Source organism: Malania oleifera, chromosome 1 (assembly GCF_029873635.1).
Source record: "Malania oleifera isolate guangnan ecotype guangnan chromosome 1, ASM2987363v1, whole genome shotgun sequence".
NCBI classification, from domain to species: domain Eukaryota; kingdom Viridiplantae; phylum Streptophyta; class Magnoliopsida; order Santalales; family Ximeniaceae; genus Malania; species Malania oleifera.
The window spans coordinates 142,477,372-142,502,549 of record NC_080417.1 but is presented as its reverse complement, the minus strand read 5'-3'; the positions used below and the strand labels follow the sequence as shown (position 1 = coordinate 142,502,549).

Sequence of the window (25,178 nt, the reverse complement as noted above, 5' to 3'; positions counted from 1 at the left end):
AAATCTCCTTTTAATCTCATGTTAATAAGCTTACAAAGTTACTAAATTGTTCTGTCACTTGTTTTCCTAACTATATGGTTATTCAAGATCTAAAGACGAGGAAGACAATTGGCACATGATGTGAGGCTTGTGGGCTTTATTACTTTGAGTTGCTTTCTCCTCCCACTGCCTGCACAGCTGCAGCTACACCACCACTTCAAATCCATTGTTGCCTAGGTCATCCACCCTTGGACAAATTGAAACAACTAGTTCCTACATTAAGTTTTGTGTCTAATCTTGTGTGTGAGTCCGGTCGATTGGGAAAACATCATCGTGTTCCCTTTGATTCCCAGGTCAACAAACAGGTGGTTAGTCTTTCATGCTAGTCCATTTTGATATTTGGGGTCCTAATCATGTCACGTCAAAGTTGGGGTTTTAGCACTTTGTTACATTTATTGATGACTATTCAAGAATGACTTGGTTATATTTAATGAAAGATCGTTCTGAGTAGTTTAATATCTTTTGTACCCTCTGCTCCCAAACAAAGACTCAATTTGATATTTCAATCAAGGTACTTCGTAGTGAAAATGCTAAGGAGTACTTAAGTACCCAATTCACTACCTATATAACTAATTCTGGTATGATCCATCAATCCTCTTGTACCCACCCTCCACAACAAAATGGAAATGCAGAGCAGGAAAACAGACATATTCTTGAAGTCACTCATACCCTATTATATCAAATGAATGTCCCCAAAGTTTTTTTAGAATGATGCTGTGCTCACAGCTTGCTCCTTCATCAGTAAAATGTCATCCTCTGCCCTTGGTGGTAAAGTCTCATATTCAATTATCTTCCTTTAGGCTCCTTTGTTCTCCCTTCCTCCTCGTGCTATCAAATGTATTTTTCTAGGCTATTCCTATACTCAAAAGGGATATCTGTGTTATAGCCCAACTTTACATTGATTCTTTGTCTCTGCTTATGTCACCTTCTTTGAGTCTAAACCATACTACTTTGATTCCTCGAGTTCTGTTGACCTTAATGAGTCTCTTGCTGTGTCTTGCCTTCCAAATCCCAAACTATTTTCTGCGCCCAATCCCCCTGCATCTTCATCCAACTCGAGTCCTACTCTCGCTTGGATCATCCCAATTTGCAGGTATACACACGACTACTCAAGGGAGGAGAGCCTCCTCTTAGCTTCTACTACTGTGTCTCTTGTATCCTCCTCAAATTATCTTATTTCCCAATTTAGAAAGGCCAAGCACTTACCCAGCATCCAATTTCTAATTTTGTTTGTTATGATTTCTTGTCACCCTCGTATTACTATTTCATTAGTACTCTGTCTTTTGTTGCTCTTCCAAAATCTATTTCCGAAGCCCTATCCCACTTCGGGTGGAGGACTGCAATGGTGGAAGAGATGCGTGCACTACATGATAATGATATTTGGGATTTGGTACCTCCTCCTCCTAGTAAGTTTGTGGTTGGTTGTCATTGGGTGCACAATGCGAAAGTCAATCGTGATGGTTCTATGGCTCATTTGAAGACCTGGCTTGTTGCTAAGGGATATACTCAAGTGTATAGTTTGGATTATTCTAACACATTATCTCCAGTCGCTAAACTTGCCTCAGTACATTTGTCCATCTCTATAGCCACTACTTGTCATTGGCCTTAACATTAGTAAGATGTGAAGAATTCTTTCCTACATGGTGGTCTTCATGAGGAGGTCCATATGGAGCAACCACCTAGGTTTGTTGCTCAGGGGGAGTTAGGCTCAGTGTGTCGGCTTAAGAAATTGTTGTGTTAAAACAATCTCCTAGAGCATGGTTTGGCCAATTTAGTGTTGTAGTACTAGAGTTTAGCCTCAAATGGTGTGCAGTAAATCACTCTGTATTTTATCGTCATACTCCATCTAGTAGGATTTTGCTAGTTGTGTATGTGGATGACATTGTTGTGATCACTAGTGACAATGGTCGAGGCATCCACCTAATGTTTTTCCTGCAGAGTAAGATTCAGACTAAGGACTTGGGACCATTGAAGTACTTCTTGGGTATAAAAGCATCGATATCTTGTATGGGAACTGTCTTGTAATAAAGGAAGTTTGTTCCTGATCTTTTAGATGAGACGGGGCTCTTGAGACCCAATCCTGTTGATATGGGTGATTTGTTGCCTTACCCAGGACGGTACCAAAGACTTGTTGGAAAATTGAATTATCTCACAATCACTTGATCAAATATATCCTTCGTGACAAGTGTTGTGAGTCAATTTCTCGTTTCTCTGAGAAAAAGTCACTGAGATGCAGTAATTCACTTTTTGAGATACCTCAAAGGTGCACTAGGGAGAGGTCCCTTATAGTAGGATCGGGATCACACTTATATTCAGGGATATATATATATGCAAATTAGGTTGGGTCGCCTTCTGACAAAAGATCCACAACCAGGTATTGTATCTTTATAAGTGGTAATTTGGTGTCTTAGAAAAATAAGAAACAAATTGTGGTGGTCAGGTCAAGTGCTAAGTATGAGCACAGGTTTATGGCACACACTACATGTAAGCTTGTTTGGTTGAAGAACATGTTGGAAGAATTGGGTTTTCCACATTCTCAACCTATGGAGTTGACGTGTGATAATCGAGCTACTACTCATATTGCCTCCAACCCAGTCTTCCATGAACAAAAAAAGCACATTGAAGTTGATTGCCACTTTATTCAAGAGGAACTTGTACAGAAGCTTATTACAGACATCTGTTGGAAATATAATAGAAAGAAAAATATTTACTAATAAAATTAATATTAAATAAAACTACAAATTATTATCATAAGCTAAGGTGTGGAAGGACCACTATCCTTAAAGTCGATTTCATGCCTACGAAGAACATTTCTCGGTGCATATAGTCACTACGCGCACGACCTCCAAGATTACTTAGCTAGCTCGATTTTATGTGCACTCATAAACACCAAAGCTATAGGAGATGTAGTGTAGTTCTAGTTATCCAACAAAATATAAATCTCAAGAAAGAGTATAAGATAAAGTTATTCAAAGAAGAAAAAAACGTATCTTGAAATGAAGTTGGATCATAGTTTATATAGATAAAATTAAGTATAACTTCCAGCATCATAAATATAAAACCGCTAAAGTAGTAGTTAATATTTTAAAAGCGTTAAAACTAATACATTAAATTTAACATATACTTGATTAAAATAAAACTGACAACTATTAAATAGATATATATATATATATATATATTTTTTAATTTGAAGCATCCAACATTAATACGGTAATACTAACAATCCCCCAAATGGTTCAAATTAAAAAATCAAAGAAAGATAAAAAAACCAACATTGGGTAACCACAAGAAGTAATGCATTGGGTGTCAATACCTTTTGGTTTGAATTGCACTTAGAGAAAATATGTTGAGTTACAAGAACTTGTTGAATACTAAATTCTTGAACCAAATTCTTTCAGCGTAACACTATAAACATATCACTCACATAACATCTCTATACACAAAAACTCTGGCGGGTTGGTATGAATAGGCCATACACCATACCTGGATATTCATAAGTGCTCTAGAAAGTTTTAGCCCAATAAAATTTCATAGGAAACGCCCCCAGTTCCACACTCACATTGATAAATTCATCAAGTGAATAGCTGTAACTAAACATGCCACCTAACAAAGGATATGAATTTATTAAGAGATAAACTCAACCTCACAATCATTGCAGTTACACTATCCGCACACCATAAGAATGATCAAAACAAGTAATAGTGCGCACCAAACTACTCAGTGACTTGTTATTACCCATTGAAACCTAATTCATGGGATCTCCAATCACATTAGTTGGGTTGTCATCATTAGTAGTTTACGTTAAGGGCTTAACACACATCCCCCTCGCTGTTTATTTTCTATTAACTTTTTAGCTAGTCCTTTAGATAAGGAGTTCATTAATCAACGGTTGTTTCTCAACTCTCATATTTTGATCATATTGATATTAGGTACCCCCACATTTTCGTGATCACACTAATAATAGCCCAATTTGACTATTCAATTAGCTTATGTTAGCCCACAAATACACTAACCAAAACCAATACTATGGCTATGTGTCTATTATCCACTTGAACAATGCACTGTAAAATTACACATCTATGTGTATTATTATCATGTTCCAATTTATTTTCTTGCGTCATTTATTACATTTTCCAATTAGGTGACTCCATCACCACACTATTGCTCCCATGAAAAGACTGTGTCTTATTTGCACTTATCTTGCTTTGCAAAAATATTAATAATAATTAGTGAACATATTAATTTAATGACATATTTATGCACCACCTCTATTTCACATATGAATATAATATCAAAACACTTTTAACCCCCACAATTAAAATAAATAAATTTACGTGCCTTACAAAATCATGTAATCGTACAATTGGGAAAAATAGATAATATTTTTTGTCCATTTATGTAGTGAAATAGAATAAAATATTAGAATGTTCTCTACTAGTCAATAGAAAATAATAGTGTTGTCTCATTTATGCACATAAACATCTCCCATTTAAATAAACAAGTCAAGCGCACATATGGGAAGTGAAAAAACCTTCTCATTCAATTGTTCAAACCACAATTTTTATAATTGACTCAAATATAATAAATCTCAAACAATATTATAGCTATTATAACATGTTACCTCCACACTACAATATATTTTCAAATCTGACAATATTTAAATAAGTTCAGTAAAATATTACTGCACAAATAACATATTTCTAAAAAAGTTATACCAGAGACAAGAAATTTGAGAAACTGATAAATTAATCTAAAATACACAATAATCAAGCATGCACACATCGTGCAAGAAAGCAAGAACAACATCAAAATTTGTGTAGTTCAAAATACTTAGAAAATTTAGAAAATACACATAATCAATATATTTTTAAAAAACTAATATTGTTATTTCAAAAAACAAAAAAAACAAAAAATGATGTTCGTGTTTAATAATAATAACTTTAACGTGAAAATGACATTATAAAAATCATTTACCATTAGATTCATGATCTACAAATAATTGAATAAATAAATTCAAATCTTAAACAATTGAATAAATAAATGGAGATATCCTCGCACTTATTGCAAAAATATAAAGTAATACCAACAATTCAAACCAACCTTAATGGAATCAAAGTTTTTTTTTTTTTCAATATATGCAATTTTTTTCCTTCTAAAATAGATAATAGTAATCGGCTTTAAGATTGTTAGAAATATAATAGAAGGAAAAAATATTTACTAATGAAATTAATATTAAATAAAAATCCAAATAGGCGTGAAAGGACAACTATCCTTAAAGCCGATTTTGCACTAATAGAGAACATTTCTCGGTGCATATAGTCACTGCGCGCATGACTTCCAGGATTACTCAGCTGGCTAGGTTTTGTGTGCACTCACAAACACCAGAGCTATAGGCGATGTATTATTTAGTTACCCAACAAAATATAAATCTTGAGAAAGAGTAGAAAAAGTTATTTGAAGAAGAAAAAAACATATCTTGAAATGAAGTAGGATCACAATTTATATAGGTAAAATTAAGTATAACTTCCGGCATCATAAATATGAAACCATTAAAATAGTAGTTAATATTTTTAAAAATGTTAAAAATAATATATTAAATTTAATGTATACTTATTAAAATAAAACCGATGACTATTAAACAAATTTTTTTAAAAAAAATTTGAAACATCCAACATTAATATAGTAATACTAACAAAGTCTAAGTTTCAGCTTGCTGATTTGTTCACTAAAGCTTTGGGAGGTACTCGTGTGAAATTCATTTGTAACAAGCTAGGAGCATATGATAAATATGCTCCAGCTTGAGGGGGAGTGTTTATGGTTATATAGTCATTTAGCATTATTATTCGGTGAGAGTTATGCTAGTAAGCATGAGTTAGTAACGGTATTATGGTCATTGGTATTGTACTTGACATTTATTATAAATAGAGGGACATACTATCATAGAAGGAAGGTCTTCCATTTTACCCAATTATTCAGCATAAATAGGTCAAAAGCCAATCTAAAACATGACAACACGCATCTAAGGAAGTCAACTCCAAAACCCAACCGGCAACCGAAACTAATATTAACTGCGCCAACTCCACTCTTCCCCAAATTAATTCTACAACTAGATACCTCTCAAAATCTGTAAAATGTCATGCATATTTACAAAAGATGCAATATCATCATCTATGAACATAATAGTATCATCAGCAAACTACAAATAGAAATAACCACCCCTCCCTCCTAACCTCAACATCTCTCACAACCCCCTGTCCACAGACCTATCCATCATCCCATTCAATACATCCACCACAAAAACGAACAAAATAGGGATAAAGGATCCTCTTGTCTCACCCCTCTATAAGACCTACACCAAGCTTGCAATACCCTGTTGATAATCACTGAAAATAACACACACACGCACACACAAAACAAAGTTTTCTGACATAACAGATTCAAGCAAGTGGTAGTTTTTTTTTTTGGATAACCAAAGAAATGTACTATGAGAAGAAAAATGTCACAACAGAAACCAAGAAATTCTCAAAAATGGTCATTTTCAAGAAAAGAGCACAACATAATGACACTTTCAAGAGGAAGACGTAATTATGTATATTCCACGCCTTAAAAAATTACACTTAATTTTCAGCACTCTATCCATGTCTGTCTGTATTATTTTTTTTTGGAGTTTTTCCATGTTAGCACATTCCTATTATACTGAATTTTATCGAGTTTCCTTGTCAATGCAACAAAGCATTTTACAAAATAAAATACTAGTGATGCAGAATCATAGTCTTCTACAATGCAAATTATATATTATAATATGGTATCATGTATCATAAAAGCATAATTGTTGTGCAAGAAGCATTTGAGGATGCATCAAATCTTATCATCTATCTATAAATGCTTTAGTCAAATTTTTTCATGCAACAATTGTCATGCAGAAGAGGAGGAAGAAGGAATCCTCACCTGGTTAGACAGTGGAACCTGTCGTGACAGGTCCCAGACAATAATAGCATTTTCACTGACATTGCCTTTAGATACATCACTGGATGAGATGAATTGCTTGCCATTAATGGTGAATTCAATGTCAAGGATTGGACCGAGATCTCGAATGTATTCATGGACCACCTTTCCAGCTCTAATATCCCATAATCTTAGGAAGCCCTTTGAGCCCCCCGAAAGGAAGAGATTGGAGTTGTCTGGATGAAATTTTATCACTCCAACCACCTGATCCTCCGTGAAAAGCTGTTTTTGCATCCCTGTTTCAACATCAGTTAACCTGGATGAGCAGTCATATCCGCAAGAAAGGATAGAAAGTCCTTGTGGTGACCATTTGACATCTTTCACTGCTGCATTATGACTAGCTAACATACGTGCTTTCTTCTCATCTCTGCTCCATACATTCCATATGCAGACAGTATGATCCATTCCAGCCGAAGCAAGAAGATGAGCTGTAGACCAACTTTGATGAACAAAGAGGCAATTAAGATATTTAAACAGTAAACTACCAATATTATCAGCAACTTAATGAATTCACCAGTAAACTGAAAAACAAATTGATGCATGAAAATTCACTTGCAGCAATTAAAATGAAGACATATAACTTGGAGAACCATGAGCCACTCCCTTCCAGCTGGGCACGATAGTTTAGGAACAAAACAAGTTTGTTTATATAACATGCTTTTGTGTGTATGTACTACTGTGTATTAATCTAACTTTTCTTTATCCAAGGGCAATACAATTGCATTTAGATACTTCTTTAGCAACTACCAATATTTTTTTCCAAATTTTCATCTAATTCATTGTTCCATTGTCATTTTACACCCTTATAATTTGGGATTGCAATCTATTTGGCCCCTCATGTTTTAGTTTATGCAATTTAATCCCAACAGTGTGAAAATGTTTGCAATTCAAGCAACCATTTGGAGCAGCGGTATAGAACCGTCAACTGATGCCAATTGTTGCACATCATCCTTTTTGAGAAATACATCGACGTGTGGCCAAGAACTGACATATTTGGCCAATAACTGACATACTTGCAAGATCAACAATGTTTCAACATTTCAAAAACAAGGTAGATTTTTTTCCAAAAGAAAGGTCAAAAGGTAAAATCAGGAAAATCTTACAATGGTTTCCTTGATGCAAATCCCAAGATTAAAAAGCTCTTGGGCTATGGACTGATTTCCCATGATGGATTATGCATGGTGGGATGATTTTAACACCATCGCTTATCCACACAGATCAATTTCCCAATATAGAGGATTGATTTGATGAAATTTAGAAGCAGGGAAATAAAAAAGACAAAAAATGCAGATTTTCTAGATGCTTTAGCAACTGGAACTGAAGGCAAGTGCAGGCAGTGAAAATGCAGTGAAAATTCTGCAGTGCGAGCTTGTGAAGAAGCTCCTGGTCATGCTGTTCTCTATTGTCTCTCTCAAAAAAATCCCTCTTGCAATGTTTCCTCTGTACAGAAGGAACGTAAGAACAAATGCAAAAGAAGAAGAAGAAAACAAAAAAGAAGTCGGTGGGCAAAGCTGGGGTTCATGACCCTCTACATCTCCTATGTCGCACATTTGACACGCGTGTTTCAGGCATAGGTTTAGGAAGGTAAGGGAAATAGTGCGTATGGAGGACCTCTTTGTATTTCATTTTATGAGTTCCCTTAGTCTTTTGTAATTATGTGTTTAGTTGGGTCATATTTGCAAATCTGTGTTAGTTGTAACAGTGGTTTAAGTGCTGGACATGCAAGTTGATGTACAGTTATTGTTTTGAATTCAGACTACTGTAGTTTCCCTCTCTCTCTCTCTCTCTCTCTCTCTCTCTCTCTCTTCCCCCCCGCAGGCTCCTGCATTCTTCTTCTTCTTCTTCCTTACCAAATTCTGTTTCTGATTCTGTCTTCCTGCTGCTGCTGCTTCTTCTAATTCTCTCACTATATCTAAATCTTAATATTTGTCCTACATCAAATTAGCGCCAGAGCAAACCACGATCACCACACAGCCATTCAAAATTGCCGAAAATTGAACACCTGTTCATCTGCAACTTCCCAGAATATTAGTCATGCCCGAGTCACAAGTTCCATTTTCCAGGTTTTATATTAGTGCACCCTCTACACCATCAAATTCAGAAACCCCAAAAACACCACCCCTTGAAATTTCATCACCATTCGACCACCAGAGAGGCCTCATGAGGTGGCCAAAACTTTTCCAGCCAACCCACCCCCCCCCCCCACCATCTACTTTTCTTGCTACACCCCAACCCTCATTGGAATCCTCACCCCCAATCTACCACCAGCCGGAACCACATTGCTGGAGGCCCCCCACTGGCAGCTCACACACCCACCACGCATATGGTGAAGTTGCCAGACTTGCGAGATATTGCTTCAAGCTTCGAGAATTTGGATTTTTCCCTGATATTTCGAATCATTCTGAGTGAATATTGAAGTATCAAGCTTGGTTCGCATTTCTAAGGTCAAATACAGCCTAATCTTGGGCTGCCCCAGAAAATTTCAGAGTTTTGAAGCCTTGCTAGCATTCAGATTGAACCTGCTGTTTAAAAGCTGTTTCTTGAGAATCTGAGAATAGGGATCTAGAAAATTGCTCAACTTACATTGGGAAATCGATGGTAAACTCAATTTGTGCTCAAAATCTTTGGTGAGATAACCAAATTCTCACATTTTCTTGACTAAAGTTTGTATAGTGTATACAACAACAATAACAAAAAGCCTTTAGTCCCACTAGGTGGGGTCGGCTACATGAATCCCTTTCTGCCAATTCACCCGATCGAGAGCGTTTTCCTCTATTAGATTAAGGGCTATTAAATTCTTCCTCACTACCTCATTCCAAGTTATTTTAGGCCTACCCCTACCCCTTTTTCATGTGAAAAATAGTAGCCCACTCACTCCTCCTCACAGGTGCTATACTAGGCCTGCGTTTTAAATGCCCAAACCATCTAAGCCGCCCTCCCTTATCTTGTCTTCGATCAGTGTTGCGTCACTGTAGATGTGTGCTATGGAGATCTTAAACTTATAAGGATGGTTTGGGCTTCAACTATGTAAGGTGCCTTTTATAGGACAAACTTGTGAGGCTGAACCAAAGCGAACAATACCCCACTTGAGTTGGGCCCAAGACCGTTACATTTGGTATCAGAGCCACCCTAAGGGTACTATCGTGTGGGTAGATCCTACACAGAGGTGTAAGCCACTCTAACAAAGACGCCAGAGGTCATACAAGAGAGCATGTCACAGTCCTACATCAGACATGTACTAGAATGATCTTGGGCTTATAAGGATGGTTTGAGCTTCGACTATGTGAAGCGCCTTTTATAGGACAAACCCATGAGGCTAGTGAGCCAAAGCTACCTCTTCGGAGTTGGGTCCAAGACCATTACACTATGCCTAAATCATTGCGTATATGCTTATTTTTTACTTTATCTCTTAATGTTATACCACTCATCCACCTTAACATTCGCATTTCAGCAACTTTTACTTTTTGTACATATTGTTCCTTAGTTTACTCAAGTTTGTATGACTATAGAAATTTTGTAATTCCATAATTCCAAGTTTCTTGTTTCCTTTCTTCTGAAAAAAACAAAAAAACAAAAATCTGCCCTTTGCCTTGTAAATGCCCTATAACTCATCATTTGAATCCCTGTTCATACTCATACCTAGTTCATTCCTTATTACCATGTCATGTGAGACCATGTCAATTCATATGCATTATATTCTTTAGCTTCATGTGTATACATTGTAGTAGTTTTAGGATTCATATCAGTTGCAATCAAGTTTAGTCATCCTCACCATCATTGCACCATATTGCATTAACCATGGTTGCGAACAAAAATGTTGAGACCAATCCCACTAAACTTGTAACAGTTGATACCCAATCCTTGTCTCTTTGATTAGGCACTCTTCGGGAGTCTGTGGACCAAATATTTGGGCACTTTGCACAACAATTTGACAAATTCATGAAGATGTTAAATAAATGCCCTGCAGAAGAAGACATCAATTAGGCACCCTAATGAATCGTCATATTTAATAGGGTCAGCCTAGGGTATTCTTCCTACTCCAGGGGTTCCTTTAGCACCTAATAATATGAGTTAGGCTCCAAAATAGACCAGTAGGCTAGTTCAACTCCTCCAACCTCAGGTCAATCTTAAGTCTAGGTTTAATGAAGGTAACCTTGAAGAGTTTAATGATGTAGGGTACCAACCTAACACTAGGCATTCTCCACATTCTCCAAGGCAAGGATAGGAGGACTATGGTGATGTTACAAAAAGGGTCAAGGTAGATGTGCATGCCTATGATGGGAAATTAGACCCAAGCTCCTTGTTTGACTAGGTATTGGAGATGGAGTTTTCTTTAATTGCTACCATATATAGGGTGAGTACAAAGTTTGGTTTGCCAAGATCAAGCTTGTAGGACTAACAAAGAAGTCTTGACAAATTTTGCAACAAACCCCGGGATGGTTGGGTGAACCTCTTATTACTATATGGGAAGCTATGAGGCAATGATTGAAAGAAAAGTACATCCCTACTTCCTTTAGGAGCCAGTTGTTCAATAAGCTTTGAACCATAAAAAAATCACTATTGTAGCCAACTACATTGATTGATTTGAGAAGCTAAGCTTAAGAGTGATATTGCTAAGGTCACACCTCACACTGTGGCCGGGTTTGTGAATGGTCTTAAGGAGGATGTTAGGCAAAAGGTTTAGTTGTTCTATTCAAACTCCATAGAGACAGCTTATCAGAAAGCTCTTGCCATTGAAAAGTGCTTCAAGAGCTCCCGTAGGTCTTCATCTCAAGTGAGCGAGTCACATTCCAAACCCTTTTCTCAACCTAGGCCTACCATCCCTTAGTCTACCCCTAGGGAGAGTTTTGTGAAGCAAATAGTCACATCATGTTGTTCACTTTAGTGGACCTAGTATTAGTCAAGCTAGTAGCTAATATGTGCACTGCCATCAATGCCACGCTAGAGGTCATATTGCTGCCCATTGTCCCCAACGAACCTTAGCTTTAGAGTGTGAAGTTGATGATCTGCCTGATTGTGAGGATCAGGATGTAGATGTTGTTGAGTGCTTAGGAGATGAGAGTGAGCTTGTTGATGATTTTAAGGAGGAAGACCTTTATGTTAGTGTGCTTAGGTGTGTTTCATCCATTACCATGGATAGCGAGAAGTGGAAACTGTTAGAGGTTATTTATGTCTTTTAGTATTATTATTATTGAGTGTGTTATTTTGTTAATTAGTAAGAGTTAGTAAGGGTATTACTATAACTAGAATGTATTTAATTTGTATATAAATAGAGGGTGAGACTTATCTTCAAGTTATGTCGTTCATTTTAATCAAATCTTAACACGGTATCAAAGCGTGATCCAACCTAAACCCTATTCCCCTCAAACGTGGTTGGAAAACACCATTCCCATTGTTGTCCTTCCCAAATCCGCCTCCATCCCAAATTATTTCACAAAACCAACCATATACCCATAAACAAACCCCCCCAAAGCCTAACCCCACAAAACCCCATCACCGAAGGACCCCCACATGCTTGCCAAATGTCAACAGGGCCAACCCTACATGCCGGCACGTGAGTGAAGTTCCAACCACTTTTTTCCTTTTCTTTTCCTCTACCGTGTTCTGATTCCTTCTCTAGACTATATTAACAAGCAATTATGCCATTTTTTTGCTCAAAAATTCAACCTTTTTTCGACCATGCACTCATAGTATTCCGTTAATCTCTATTCAAGGGTTGTGAAGGCTTCTTTATGAGTTTTTTGGAGCCATGGAAACGTTTGCATGTTCAGTTGTGAGGTTGTGGCAGTACTATATCCATTGGTGAGTTGTTCTCGTTCATGGTTGTGTCAGTGCTTCACATAGTTTGTGATTGTCCCGATTAGCTTTGATTGTTCTTCTTGCTTTGGTGTGGTTGTTAATTTGTGAGTGTTGGGATGGAATCTATGAATCCCAAAAATTTGTTTCCTACATTGCTGCCACAAATAACGACTCAAAAGTTGGATGGAAAGAACTATGTTCAATGGTCTAAAGCTGTTCATATTTATTTAGCAGGATTAAGGATATCCGACCATTTGCTCCAATCTGATCGTTTTGATAAGAAGAGAAAAGACGTGTGGGTTCAAGAAGATGCCTCGATTGTGTTCCCTCTATGGAATTCGATGGGGCCATAAATTGCACGGATGTATATACATCTAGATACGTGCAAGGAGATTTAGGATTATGTCAAACTTCTATACTCCAGTAACGTTGCACATATGTATGATTTATCCCAGGAGTACTTTCAGTTTCAACAAGGATATGATTTAACGCCGTGCAACCTATAACTTCCGACACTCGTGAGATGTAGAAGTAGAGGGAGCAAATGATAGTTTTTTGTGCTTTAGCAGGCTTGAGACCCTAGTTTGAGGCAGTCTAATCCCAGATACTTAGTAGTGTCAAGCTACCATCATTAGTCGATGTTTATTCTCGTGTCCGCCATGCTTCCTTTAGCATGCATTCTCTTGCTCTTGCATCTGGCTCTGAGAGGACAACCTTTGCTATACAAGGTGATTCTAGTTCTCTATCAAATAATCGCGAAAGTTATTGAGGTGGTTCGAAGTGGTCGTAGACATAAAGACGGACAAGGTAGAGGTACTCCTTGCAAGTGCACTCATTGTGGACGAAGTAATCATACTATTGAGCAGTGTTGGGATCTTCATAGCAAACCTTCAAGTGTTGCCAAAGCAGCCATCACTAACTTCACGCCTTTGGGGGCAACCAATGCAGGCACCACCGATTCCTTACCTTTGGGGTCGAGCGGAGGGCAACGTACAATATCCATGTCAAAGGAAAAGTATTCCAAGTTCCAACAGTATCAAGCATCACAACAAGCTTCTCTTCCCATTGCATCTCTTGCCCAAACAGGTAGTCACACAGTATGCCCGTCATCCAGTACTTCTCGTCCTAGTCCTTGAATCATAGACTTTATTGGCATTGATCATATCACGAGCATACCTAACTTCTTCTCCACCCTTCAATATCCTACAAATTTACTTGTGTTACTCTTGTTGGTGGATCCACCATTGCAGTGAAGGGAATTGGGACTATAAATCTCACTTCTTTTATTTCTCTTCCTTTGGTTTTATATATTCCCAAATTTCCTTTCAATCTTATGTCTATTAGCAAAATTATTAAATCCATGAATTGTTCAGTGACATTCTTCCCTGATTCTGTGATTATTCAAGGTTTGAAGGCGAAGAAGACGATTGGCGGAAAGCGTGAAGCTGCTAGACTCTATCGCTTTGAACCGCTATCTCCTTCTACCGCCTATGCTGCTACTATCATACCTCGCCAAATTCATTGTCACGGAAAAGTTAAAATGTCTTGTTCCTAGTTTGATTCATGTGTCTAGTCTCGATTGTGAGTCTCGTCAGTTGGGAAAGCACCATCGTGTTTTTCACTTCCCGAGTCAACAAACAAGCTGCAAGCCCTTTTATGTTAGCTCATTTTGATGTTCGAGATCCTAGTAGGGCTGGGTCCAAGTTGGGTTTCCAGTATTTTGTAACCCCTATGGATGATTATTCAAGAATGACTTGGTTATATTTAATAAAAGATTATTTTGAGTTATTTCATGTATTTTGTGTCTTTTGTTCTAAAATAAAGACTCAATTTGGTTTGCCAGTTCGAGTACTTCAAAATGATAATGCTATAGAGTTTTTCAGTGCACAATTCACTACTTCTATGACTCAGTTTGGTATTGTTCATCAATCATCTTGTGCCCACACTACTCAACAAAATGGGGTTGCAGAGAGGAAAAATAGACATCTTGAAATCACTCGCTCCTTACTTCATCAAATGCATGTACCTAAAGTGTTGTGGAGTGATGTTGTACTTACTGCTTGTTGTCTTATCAACAAAATTTCATCCTTTGTTCTTAGTAGTAAAATTCCCTACTCCATTCTCTTTCCTAATTCACCTTTATTTTCTCTTCCTCTTCGTATATTTGGGTGTGTGTCCTTCATTCATCAACTAACTCTTGGGGTGGATTAAGTTGGATCCTCATGCTATAAAATGTGTCTTTTTGGGCTACTCATATACTCAAAAAGAATATCGTTGTTATAGTCCTGTGCTACATCGCTTCTTTGTTTCTGCCAAATGTTACCTTCTTTGAGTCTACACCTTACTACATGAGCTCAATAAGTCTCTTCCTTTTCCTAATCTTCCAGATTCTATGTTGTTGTCCTTGCCCAACCAACCATCTGAGTCTCCATGTAATTCGAGTCCTTCTCATCATCTAGATCATCCTAATTTGCAGGTGTATTCACAACAGCAGCTCCAAGGAAGAGAGTCCCCTCTAGCTTCTACTATTACGCCTTTGGTTTCCTTGTCTGATGATCATACTTCCCATGATATTGATCCTCCTATTGTTGTTCAAAAAGGTAAACGCACACAACTCAACATCACATTTCCAACTACATTTGTTATGACTCCTTATCACCTTCCTATTATTGTTTTGTTACTGATCTATCATCTACTACCCTTGCTAAATCTGTTTCAGAAGCCTTAGCCCATTATGGATGGAGGGATGCTATGGTTAAAGAGATGAATGCTTTACATGACAATGGTACTTAAGACTTGGTACCTCTTCCTCCTAACAAGTTTGCGATTGGCTGTCTCTGGATTTACACTGTGAAAGTCAGGTAGCAAATCACTCATATCCGACATTAACTTGCTGTTAAGATCCATGGGTGTATCAACCAGTTTAGATCCCAACAAGCTAGTTTCATCTAACATATAACATACTTCCTTTGTGACACAACAACTCCGATACGAGATCTCGATACTTCTATACCCAAGAAAGTATTTCAGCAGTCCTAAATCTTTCATCTAAAACTTAGTCTGTAGAAAAGGTTCAAGACTCTGAATACCTTTATCATCATCACCTATAATAACAATATCATCCACACAAACAACAAGAAGGATCCTACCCGATGAAGTATAACGATAAAACACAGAATGATCCACAGCACACCATCAAAGACCAAACTCAAGTACTACAGCACTGAAACAACCAAACCATGCTCTAGGAGTGTTTTAAACCATATAAAGCCTTCTCGAGCCAACACATTACGCTTGACCCCCCTGAGCAACAAACCCAGATGGTTGCTCCATATAAACCTCCTCCTCAAGGTCACCATGCACGAAGGCATTTTTTACATCTAGCTGATGCAAATGCCAGTGAAAAGTCATGGCCAAGGAGATGAACAAATGTATTGATGTAAGTTTGGGAACTGGAGAAAGAGTATCAAAAAAATCCAAACCATACACCAGAGTGTATCCCTTAACAACAATACGAGCCTTTAGAAGAGCCATAGAACCATCAGGGTTAACTTTCATAGTGTAAACCTAGCAACAACCAATCACAAGTCTCACGTACCATTGTCATGTAAAGCATTCATCTCTTTAACCATAGCATCCCTCCACCCTGAATGGGCTAAGGCTTCCGAAACAGATTTAGGAAAGGTAATCAGAGCAATGACAAAACAATAATAGGAGGGTGATAAGGAGCCATAAGAAACATAGTTGGAAATAGGGTGCTAAGTACATGTGCGTTTACCTTTCTAAACAGAAATAAGAGGAACAACATCATGGGAAGTATGATCATCAAATGAGGAAACCAAAGGCGTGGTAGTAGAAGCTAGAGGGGACTCTCTTACTTGGAACCTCCGTCATGAATACACCTGCAAATTAAGATGATCAAGGCGAAGAGAAGGACTCGAACTACATGGAAACTCATATGGTTGGTTGGGCAAGGACAGCAACATAGAATCTAGAAGATTAGGAAAGGAAGAGACTCATTGAACTCAGAAGGGATCAGTGACGGGGTGTAATAAGGTGTAGACTCAAACAAGGTAACATCGGCAAAAACAAAGAAGCAATGCAGCACAGGACTATAACAACAATATCCCTTTTGGGTATACGAGTAGCCTAGAAAGGCACATTTTATAGCACGAGGATCCAACTTATCCACCCCAGGAATTAGTTGATGAACAAAGGACACAACCAAATATACGAGGAGGAAGAGAAAATAAAGGTGAATTAAGAAAGATAATGGAGTAGGGAATTTTACCACTAAGAGCAGAGGATGGCATTCTGTTGATCAGATAACAAATAGTAAGTACAGCATCACTCCAAAACACTTTAGGTACATGCATTTGATAAAGTAAAGTTCGAGTGATTTCAAGAAGATGCCTATTTTTCCACTCTACAACCCCATTTTGTTAAGGAGTGTGAGCACAGGATGATTAAAAAACAATACCAAACTGAATCATATAAGTAGTGAATTGTGCACTGAAAAACTCTTTAGCATTATCACTTCGAAGTATTCGAACTGGCAAATCAAATTGAGTCTTTATTTCAGAACAAAAGGCACAAAATACATGAAATAACTCAAAACGATCTTCTATTAAATATAACCAAGTCATTCTTGAATAATCATCCACAAAGGTTACAAAGTACCGGAAACCCAACTTGGACACGGCCCTACTAAGACCCCATATATCTGAATGAAACTAGACACAGAACTCAAACTAGGAACAAGACATTTTACCTTTTCCAATGAAGGATGACCCAAGTGACAATGGATTTGGAAAGATGTGGCAGGAGTAGTGCAGGCAGTAAAAGGATAAAGTCGACTCAAAGTGATAGAGTCCACCAACTTCACGCCCTCCGCCAATCATCTTCCTCGTCTTCAAAGACTAAATAACCACAAGACTAGGGAAGAATGTCACTGAACAATTCATGGATTTAGTATTTTTGCTAGCGGACATAAGATTGAAAGGAAATTTGGGAATATATAAAAATCGAAGGAAAAGATAGAAGAAGTGGGATTTACAGTCCCATTTCCCTAGACTGCAAATTCTGCAATAGTGGGCTAACAATATATATCAAGCTTTAACACTCCCCAGCACGATAATATCACCCATTATAGGGAATACAATAATTTTTTAAATGCCGCACAATAAACGCGGGCAACAAGACTAGAACCCAAGACCTCCCGGTAGCCAACTCTGACACCATGTTAAGATTTGATTAAAAATAAATTACCTAACTTGAAGATAGGTCAGATAAATTTAAAAACATTCTAATGACAATAATACCCTCACTAACTCTCACTAATTAACATACTAACACACTCAATAATAAAAATACTAAAAGACATATATAACCTCTAACAATAAATAGAGGGAGAGACCTATCTTCAAGTTAGGTCATTCATTTTAATCAAATCTTAACACAGCAAACCACTATTTTTCACACTTTCATTGATTGCAGAGCTAGGACATGTAAGTTAGTTATTGATGGGAGTAGTAGCATGAATGTGACCTCCAAAGCTGCTCTAGAAAGATTGAAGCTTAAAGGAGAGCCACATCCTCATCCTTTTAAGGTGAATTAGGTAAATAGGACAAATCTACCAATTAACAAGAGTTGTATTGTACCCATCCAAATGGGAGATTATAAGGATAGGGTCTGTTGTGATGTACTCCCAATGGATATGGCCTATGTCATGTTAGGGAGACGATCATTTGATCATGATGTAACCAATCATGGTACATAAAACACTTATGAGTTTAGGCACAAAGATAAGAATATCATCTTGATCCCTACCAACTCCCAAGAATCCTAAGTTAAGGAACAAGGTAGCTCGTGAAGTCCCAATTCAAAGAAACATTCACTTGCTTGATCATAGGGCTATTGAGCGAGAGAGCTTAGAAAACAGGTGCATTTTAATAGTCATCACTTAAGAGGTTCCTTTTGAAGATTTAGAGTTTTCATGTGAGTACCCACCTGAGGTAGGAGAATTGCTAGTTGAGTTCTCTGATGTAGTGCCCAATGAGTTACCTAGTGAGCTACCACCTATTCGAGACAATCCACATGCCATGGATCTCATTCCAAGGTCAGAATTACCTAACTTTCCGCATAATAGGATGAATCCTAAAGAGCATATTGAATTGAATAGGTAGGTAGAGAACTCCTTGACAATGGCTTTGTGAGGCATAACCTCAACCTATATATTGTACTAGATCTTCTAACTCCGGAAAAGGATGGATCTTGAAGTATGTGTGTGGATAGTAGAGCCATCACAAAATCACCATCAAGTATAGGTTCCCTGTCTTAGACTTGAGGATATGCTTGACATGTTAGCTCACTCTAGTTGGTGCTCCAAGATTGACCAACGCAGTGGGCATCGCCAAATTAGAATTAAACTAAGAGATGAGTGGAAAAAACCTTTCAAGACCCAGGACGGTTCATTTGAGTGGTTGATCATGCCCTTTGGACTTTCCAATGCCCAATACTTTTATAAGGGCTATGACACATGTTTTGCAGTCATTCATAGGAAAGTTCCTCGTGGTCTACTTTGATGATATAGTGGTCTACAGTAAATCTAGGGAGGAGCACTTGACGCATCTTCATAAGGTCTTTGTCACCTTGAGGAAAGCAAAGTTGTTTTCTAACCTTAAGAAGTGCAACTTCTTACAATTTAATGTGCTCTCTCTTGTTTTTGTGATCTTTGCACAAGGAATAACTGCTAATCCAAAAAAGGTTAGAGCCATTAAAGAGTGGCCTAAGTCTAAGACTATTACTGAGGTTTGTAGCTTTCATGGCCTTGCTACTTTATATAGGCAATTCATAGGGCATTTTGGCACCATCATGGCTTCAGCCACTGAGTGATTGAAGAAAGGAGAGTTTCATTAGAGCACATTAGCTACTAGAGCATTTAGAGAGGTCAAACAAAAGTTGACCGAAGCACCTATACTTAAGCATCTACATTTTAGTAGAGTTCTTGAGGTGGCTTGTTAGCCTCTGGGGATAGGTATAGGTGGGGTCTTGAGTAAGAAGGGACATCTTATAGCATTTTTTAGTAGAAAACTTTCAAATGTCAAACAAGGATATGGCACATATGATAAAGAATTTACGTGGTAGTGAGATCTCTCCAACATTGGAGATACAACTTGTTACCCAAGAGTTTGTACTCTTTTTCGACCACCTTGCTTTGTGATATCTAAGCTCACAGAAGAAGTCGAGTGCAAAGCATGCTGGTTCGGTGGAGTTCCTCAACGAGTACACTTTTGCTCTTAAGCATCGTTCTAGTGTTGAGAATAGCGTGGCTGATGGCCTTAGGGGGTAGTAGTTATTTCCATATCTTAAGAGCCAAGGTCGTTGAGTTTGATCATATGAAGGAGAAGTACTACACTTGTCCTGATTTTGGGCTTATCTTTCAAGAGGTGAGTGAGGGCTATCACAAAGATTTTGTAGATTTCATCATCCGTGAGGGATACTTGTTCAGTGGTACAAGTTTATGCATTCCCTGAATTTTATTTAGAGATTTTTAGTTTGGAATTGCATGCTGAAGGGTTAGCTAGTAACCTGGGGAGAGATAAAATCATTGCCTCAGTTGAGGATAAGTTTTATCGGCCTTCCTTAAAGAGGATGTTGCTAGGATAGTTTCTTTGTGTTGCACCTATTAGTAAACCAAACCTGAAAGACACAACACTGGCCTTTATACTCCTTTGCCATTGCCACACATACCTTGGAGAAACCTAAGTATGGCTTTTGTTCTTCGAGTCCCCAAAACAGCCCGGAGACATGATTCCATCTTTGTTGTTGACAGATTCTCCAAGATGGCACATTTCATTCCATGTAATGAGGCTTCTAATGCATCTCATGTAGCTAAATTGTTATATAGAGAGGTTGTCAAATTGCAAGGGCTGCCAACCTCCATAGTGTTTGATAAGAATATCAAGTTCTCCAGCTACTTTTGGAAGACACTTTGGAAAATGAGTGGGACTCGCTATTTTCTTCCGCTAACCACTCCCAAACTAATGGAAAATTGAAGTTCTGAATCGTAGTCTTGGTGACCTACTTAAGTGTGTTGTGGAAGAAGAACAAGGCTATTGGGACTTGGTGCTACCTAACATTTTCTTATAATAATTTTTTGAACAGGTCACGAGTAAGAGTCCTTTTGAGTGTGTATTAAGTTATGAACCCCGTGCACCCATTGATCTTGTTCCTTTGCCACCAGATGCTCATATTTTTTAGCCTATTGAGTATTTCGTTCATCACATCCATGAGTTACGTGCTGAGGTTAGGCGAATACTTACTATGAGTAATATGGATTATAATCTTACTGCAAATGTGCAACATAGAGCTAGAGAGATTAATGTAGGTGATAGAGTCATGATGCACATAAGACCTGAATGCTACCCTCGAAATTCATTTAAAAAGCTCCATGCTCATGCCATTGGCCCTTTCCTCATCCTTAAGAAACTAGGACCTAATGCGCATTTATTTGGTTTACCTACTCATTTGACCATTAGTCCAATTCTTAATGTAGCGGATTTGACATCGTACCGAGGAACTTTTGAGCCTCTCGTTTTGCCACGTCATGCTCATGCAGGTTCAACAGCTCCTCAGCCTCCCTTTATTTCTCAGCAACAGGGAATAGTGGAGTTTATCTTGGCAGATGAGTTTGTGACATCTCCTCACAATGTTTTTGTCGCTACTTGGTTCAGTGGAGAGGTCATCCGAGTCGGATGCTACATGGCTTGCCAAGGATGATGTTCGTGACAACGCTCCTGACTTGCTGGAGTCATATTTGCAGTCCCACTCCGGGGAGCAGAGTTCCTTTTTAGCCAAGGGAGAATGATGAAGGACCGTCTACATCTCCTAGGCTGCCCATTCAGCACACATATTTTAGGCATAGGTTTAATAAGGTTTAGGAAAGTGTATGGAGGACCTCTTTGTATTTCTTTTAATGATTTCCTTTAGTCTATTGTAATTATGTATTTAGTTGGGTCATATTTGTAAATGTGGAATGACAGCGAGCGGTATGAACGACTGCCACGGTTGGTGAATGACGGCCAACAGCATGAACAATGGCCACGATTGGTGAATGACGGCCACCTACCATAGTAGGTGAGCTGCCACCACCTACCATGAGATCTTGCCACAAGCCAGAGGCTATAAATTGAGACCCCCCACTGAAGCTAAACTACACATCTCAACTGCAAGTTATGTCCTCTTCTGCTTTTCCATATTTTATTCTCTGTGTACATGTTAAATAGGGACCCGAGTATGTAAAGAATACACAATTGAATATACAATTGATTCATTCTCATTCTCATTCTCTACATGGTATCAGAGCTTGGGTTACACTAAAACCCTAGGCAATCCATGGCTGCCCAAAAAGGAGACAGCCATGAGTCCAGCCAGTCGACAACCCAGGAAGGAGAGTCGGAGATAACCTCCTCCATGGGTTCGGCTAGCGTATTCGAGAATTCCCCACTCCATCTAACTGCTGAAAAATTCAATGGTAAGAATTACAAAGAATGGGCATAGTCAATCAAGCTCATTATCGACGGTAAGGGAAAGCTCGGCTTTCTCACCGGCGAGACTCGACGATCACCTCCTACCGATGCAGTGGCATCCCAGAATGGCGGTACGAGAACTCCTTGATAACATCATGCTTGATAAACTCTATGAAGCCAGTCATTGGCAAAACGTACCTATTTCTCCTGACGGCAAAGGACGTGTGGGATGCGGTGCGTAAGACATACTCCGATATTGAAAATGCTTCCCAGATTTTTGAGTTGAAGACGCGGCTATGGCAGATAAACCAAGGAGATCGGGAAGTCGCGGAATACTACACCGAGATGCTCGAACTTTGGCAAGAACTCGATCTTAGCTGCAAAGAGGAATGGGAATGCACAGGTGACAGTGTACGTTCCAAGAAGAAGATGGAGAACGAGAGAGTATTCGAGTTTCTGGAAGGGCTGAACCGAGAGCTTGAGAACATGAGGAGCAGGATTCTAGGTCGCTGGCCGCTGCCCTCCATCCGAGAAGTCTTCTCTGAGGTTCGGCGTGAGGAAAATAGGAGGAACATGATGTTGAAGGAGCAAAACAAGTCTAGGCCCGAGGCATCAGCTCTTATAACCCGTGGGCCTCATACTGGATCCAGCCCAAAACAGTCCAAAAGGCCCTATTGTGAGCATTGCAAAAAAATAGGCCATACTAAAGACATCTGCTGGACCTTACATGGCAAGCCCACGGATTGGAAGCCCAGACAATCCAATAAAGCCCATGGTCATCAGTCCTCCACCGAAACCCAGGCAAAAAAAATACCCACAGAAGCCCATGGCCCAACAACTTCTAGTTGGGGAATTAATTCCAACCAACTTGCAAAAATATATGAGCTATTTTCCAATTTCCAAGCCTCGGGTCAGTCCGCTAATACGATGTCATCTGGCTCTTTAGCCCACAAAGGTACTTTTTTAACAGCCCTTAGTACCACTCCTCATTTTACCCCTTGGATTATCGACTCTGGTGCATTTGACCATATAACCGATGCTCATCATTTATTCTCAACATACTCACCTTGTGCCGGTAATTTAAAAGTCAAAATTGCAGATAGGACTCTATCCCCTGTCACTAGCAAAGGGAGTATTCGTATTTCTGAATCTATTACTCTTGAATCTGTCCTCCATGTTCCTAATTTATTTGCAATTTGCTGTCTATTACTCAGTTAACCAAACAGTCTAATTGCTCAGCTAAATTCCTACCCTCTCATTGTGTCTTTCAGGACCTATCATTGAGGAAGACGATTGGCAGTGCTAAGGAATGTGACGGGCTCTACTACTTCGACAAAGCTAATGTGAATGGATCGCGTCCTACTGTTTGTAATTTTGCATCTAGTCCTAGGGAAAGTGAACTTTTGTTATGGCACAAAAGGATGGGACATCCTAGTTTTCAGTATTTGCAACACTTATTTCCTTCAATATGTTTGAATAAAATTGCCTTGGATTTTCAGTGTGAAGTGTGTGAACTTTCCAAACACCATCATACTACTTTTCCTAGACTCCAGTATAAACCATCCATGCAATTTAGTCTGATTCACAGTGATCTATGGGGACCTTCTCGTACTCCTAATATGGACCCATACAAAATAATTTATTACTTTTATTGATGATCACACTCGTCTGTGTTGGGTATATTTATTGACTAATAAACCTGAGGTTCGATCAATCTTCATGAATTTTCACTCTATGATACAAACCAAGTTTCACACAAAAATCCAAATCCTTCATACTGACAATGGTACTAAGTATTTCAATCACTCCTTGGGCACGTATCTTCAAGAGAATAGTATTATCCATCAACGCTCTTGCATTGACACCCCTCGACAAAATGGGGTTTCTAAACGAAAAAATCAACAAAATTTTGGGGTGACTCAATTTTGACAGCCACATACCTCATTAACCGAATGCCTAGTAGAGTCCTATCCCCTGCAACTCCACTCCAAAAACTCTAAGAGACTTTTCCCAATTCTAGGCTCGGCTCACATCTTCCGTTTCGTGTCTTTAGGTCCACTGTATTTGTCCACATTCACACGCCCAAGTGAAACAAATTGGATCCCAAAGCACTTAAATGTATCTTTCTTGGTTACTCTCCCACAAAGAAGGGTTACAAATGCTATGACCCGATCTCCCAGAAACTCCATGTTAGCCTGGATGTCACCTTCTTCAAACATACCCCCTACTACTCGCTTCAAGGGGAGTCCTTAAGTAAAGCTCAACCCTCAAACTCAAACTACTTCGATATTTCTGTTTTCGAGACCACTCCATACCCTATATCCGCTCCTTCGCCTAGTACAAAAGGAAACTTGAGCTCAAGGGGGAGATGCGGAAATACAAACAAATAGGGAAACACTTGTCTACTCAAGGAGGCCAAAATCGAAGTCCAATAAGACACTCACCTCCGAAGCATCAAAAGAGTCGGAACCGGTGATAGTTCCAACTCCTCATGAGTCCAACTCCAATCCTGACCAAATAAAAGATGACTTACCCATTGCTCTTAGAAAACAACGATGTTCATGTACTCTCCACCCTATCTCAAAATTTGTATCTTACAATGCTCTCTCTGTCAAGTGTCGTGCTTTTACTTCTAACCTTGACAGAATCCAGATTCCTGAAAACATTCAAGAAGCCTTGGAGATTCCAGAGCGGAGAGAGGCAGTGATGGAAGGGATAAGGGCACTAGAAAAGAATGGAACTTGGGAGGTGATGACTTTGCCAAGGGGGAAGAAACCAGTGGGCTGTAAGTGGGTGTTCACAATA

General features: G+C 38.7%; 1 protein-coding gene across 1 annotated transcript in view; it reads right to left on the bottom strand.

The window, feature by feature from the left end:
• LOC131166091 (uncharacterized) overlaps positions 1 to 25,178 on the bottom strand; it is an 85,047-nt gene that overhangs the window by 26,345 nt on the left and 33,524 nt on the right. The window contains exon 3 of the mRNA XM_058124361.1: positions 6,988 to 7,472. Within this exon, the coding sequence (XP_057980344.1) occupies positions 6,988 to 7,472 (485 nt within the window). The remainder of the gene's footprint in view (positions 1 to 6,987; positions 7,473 to 25,178) is intronic.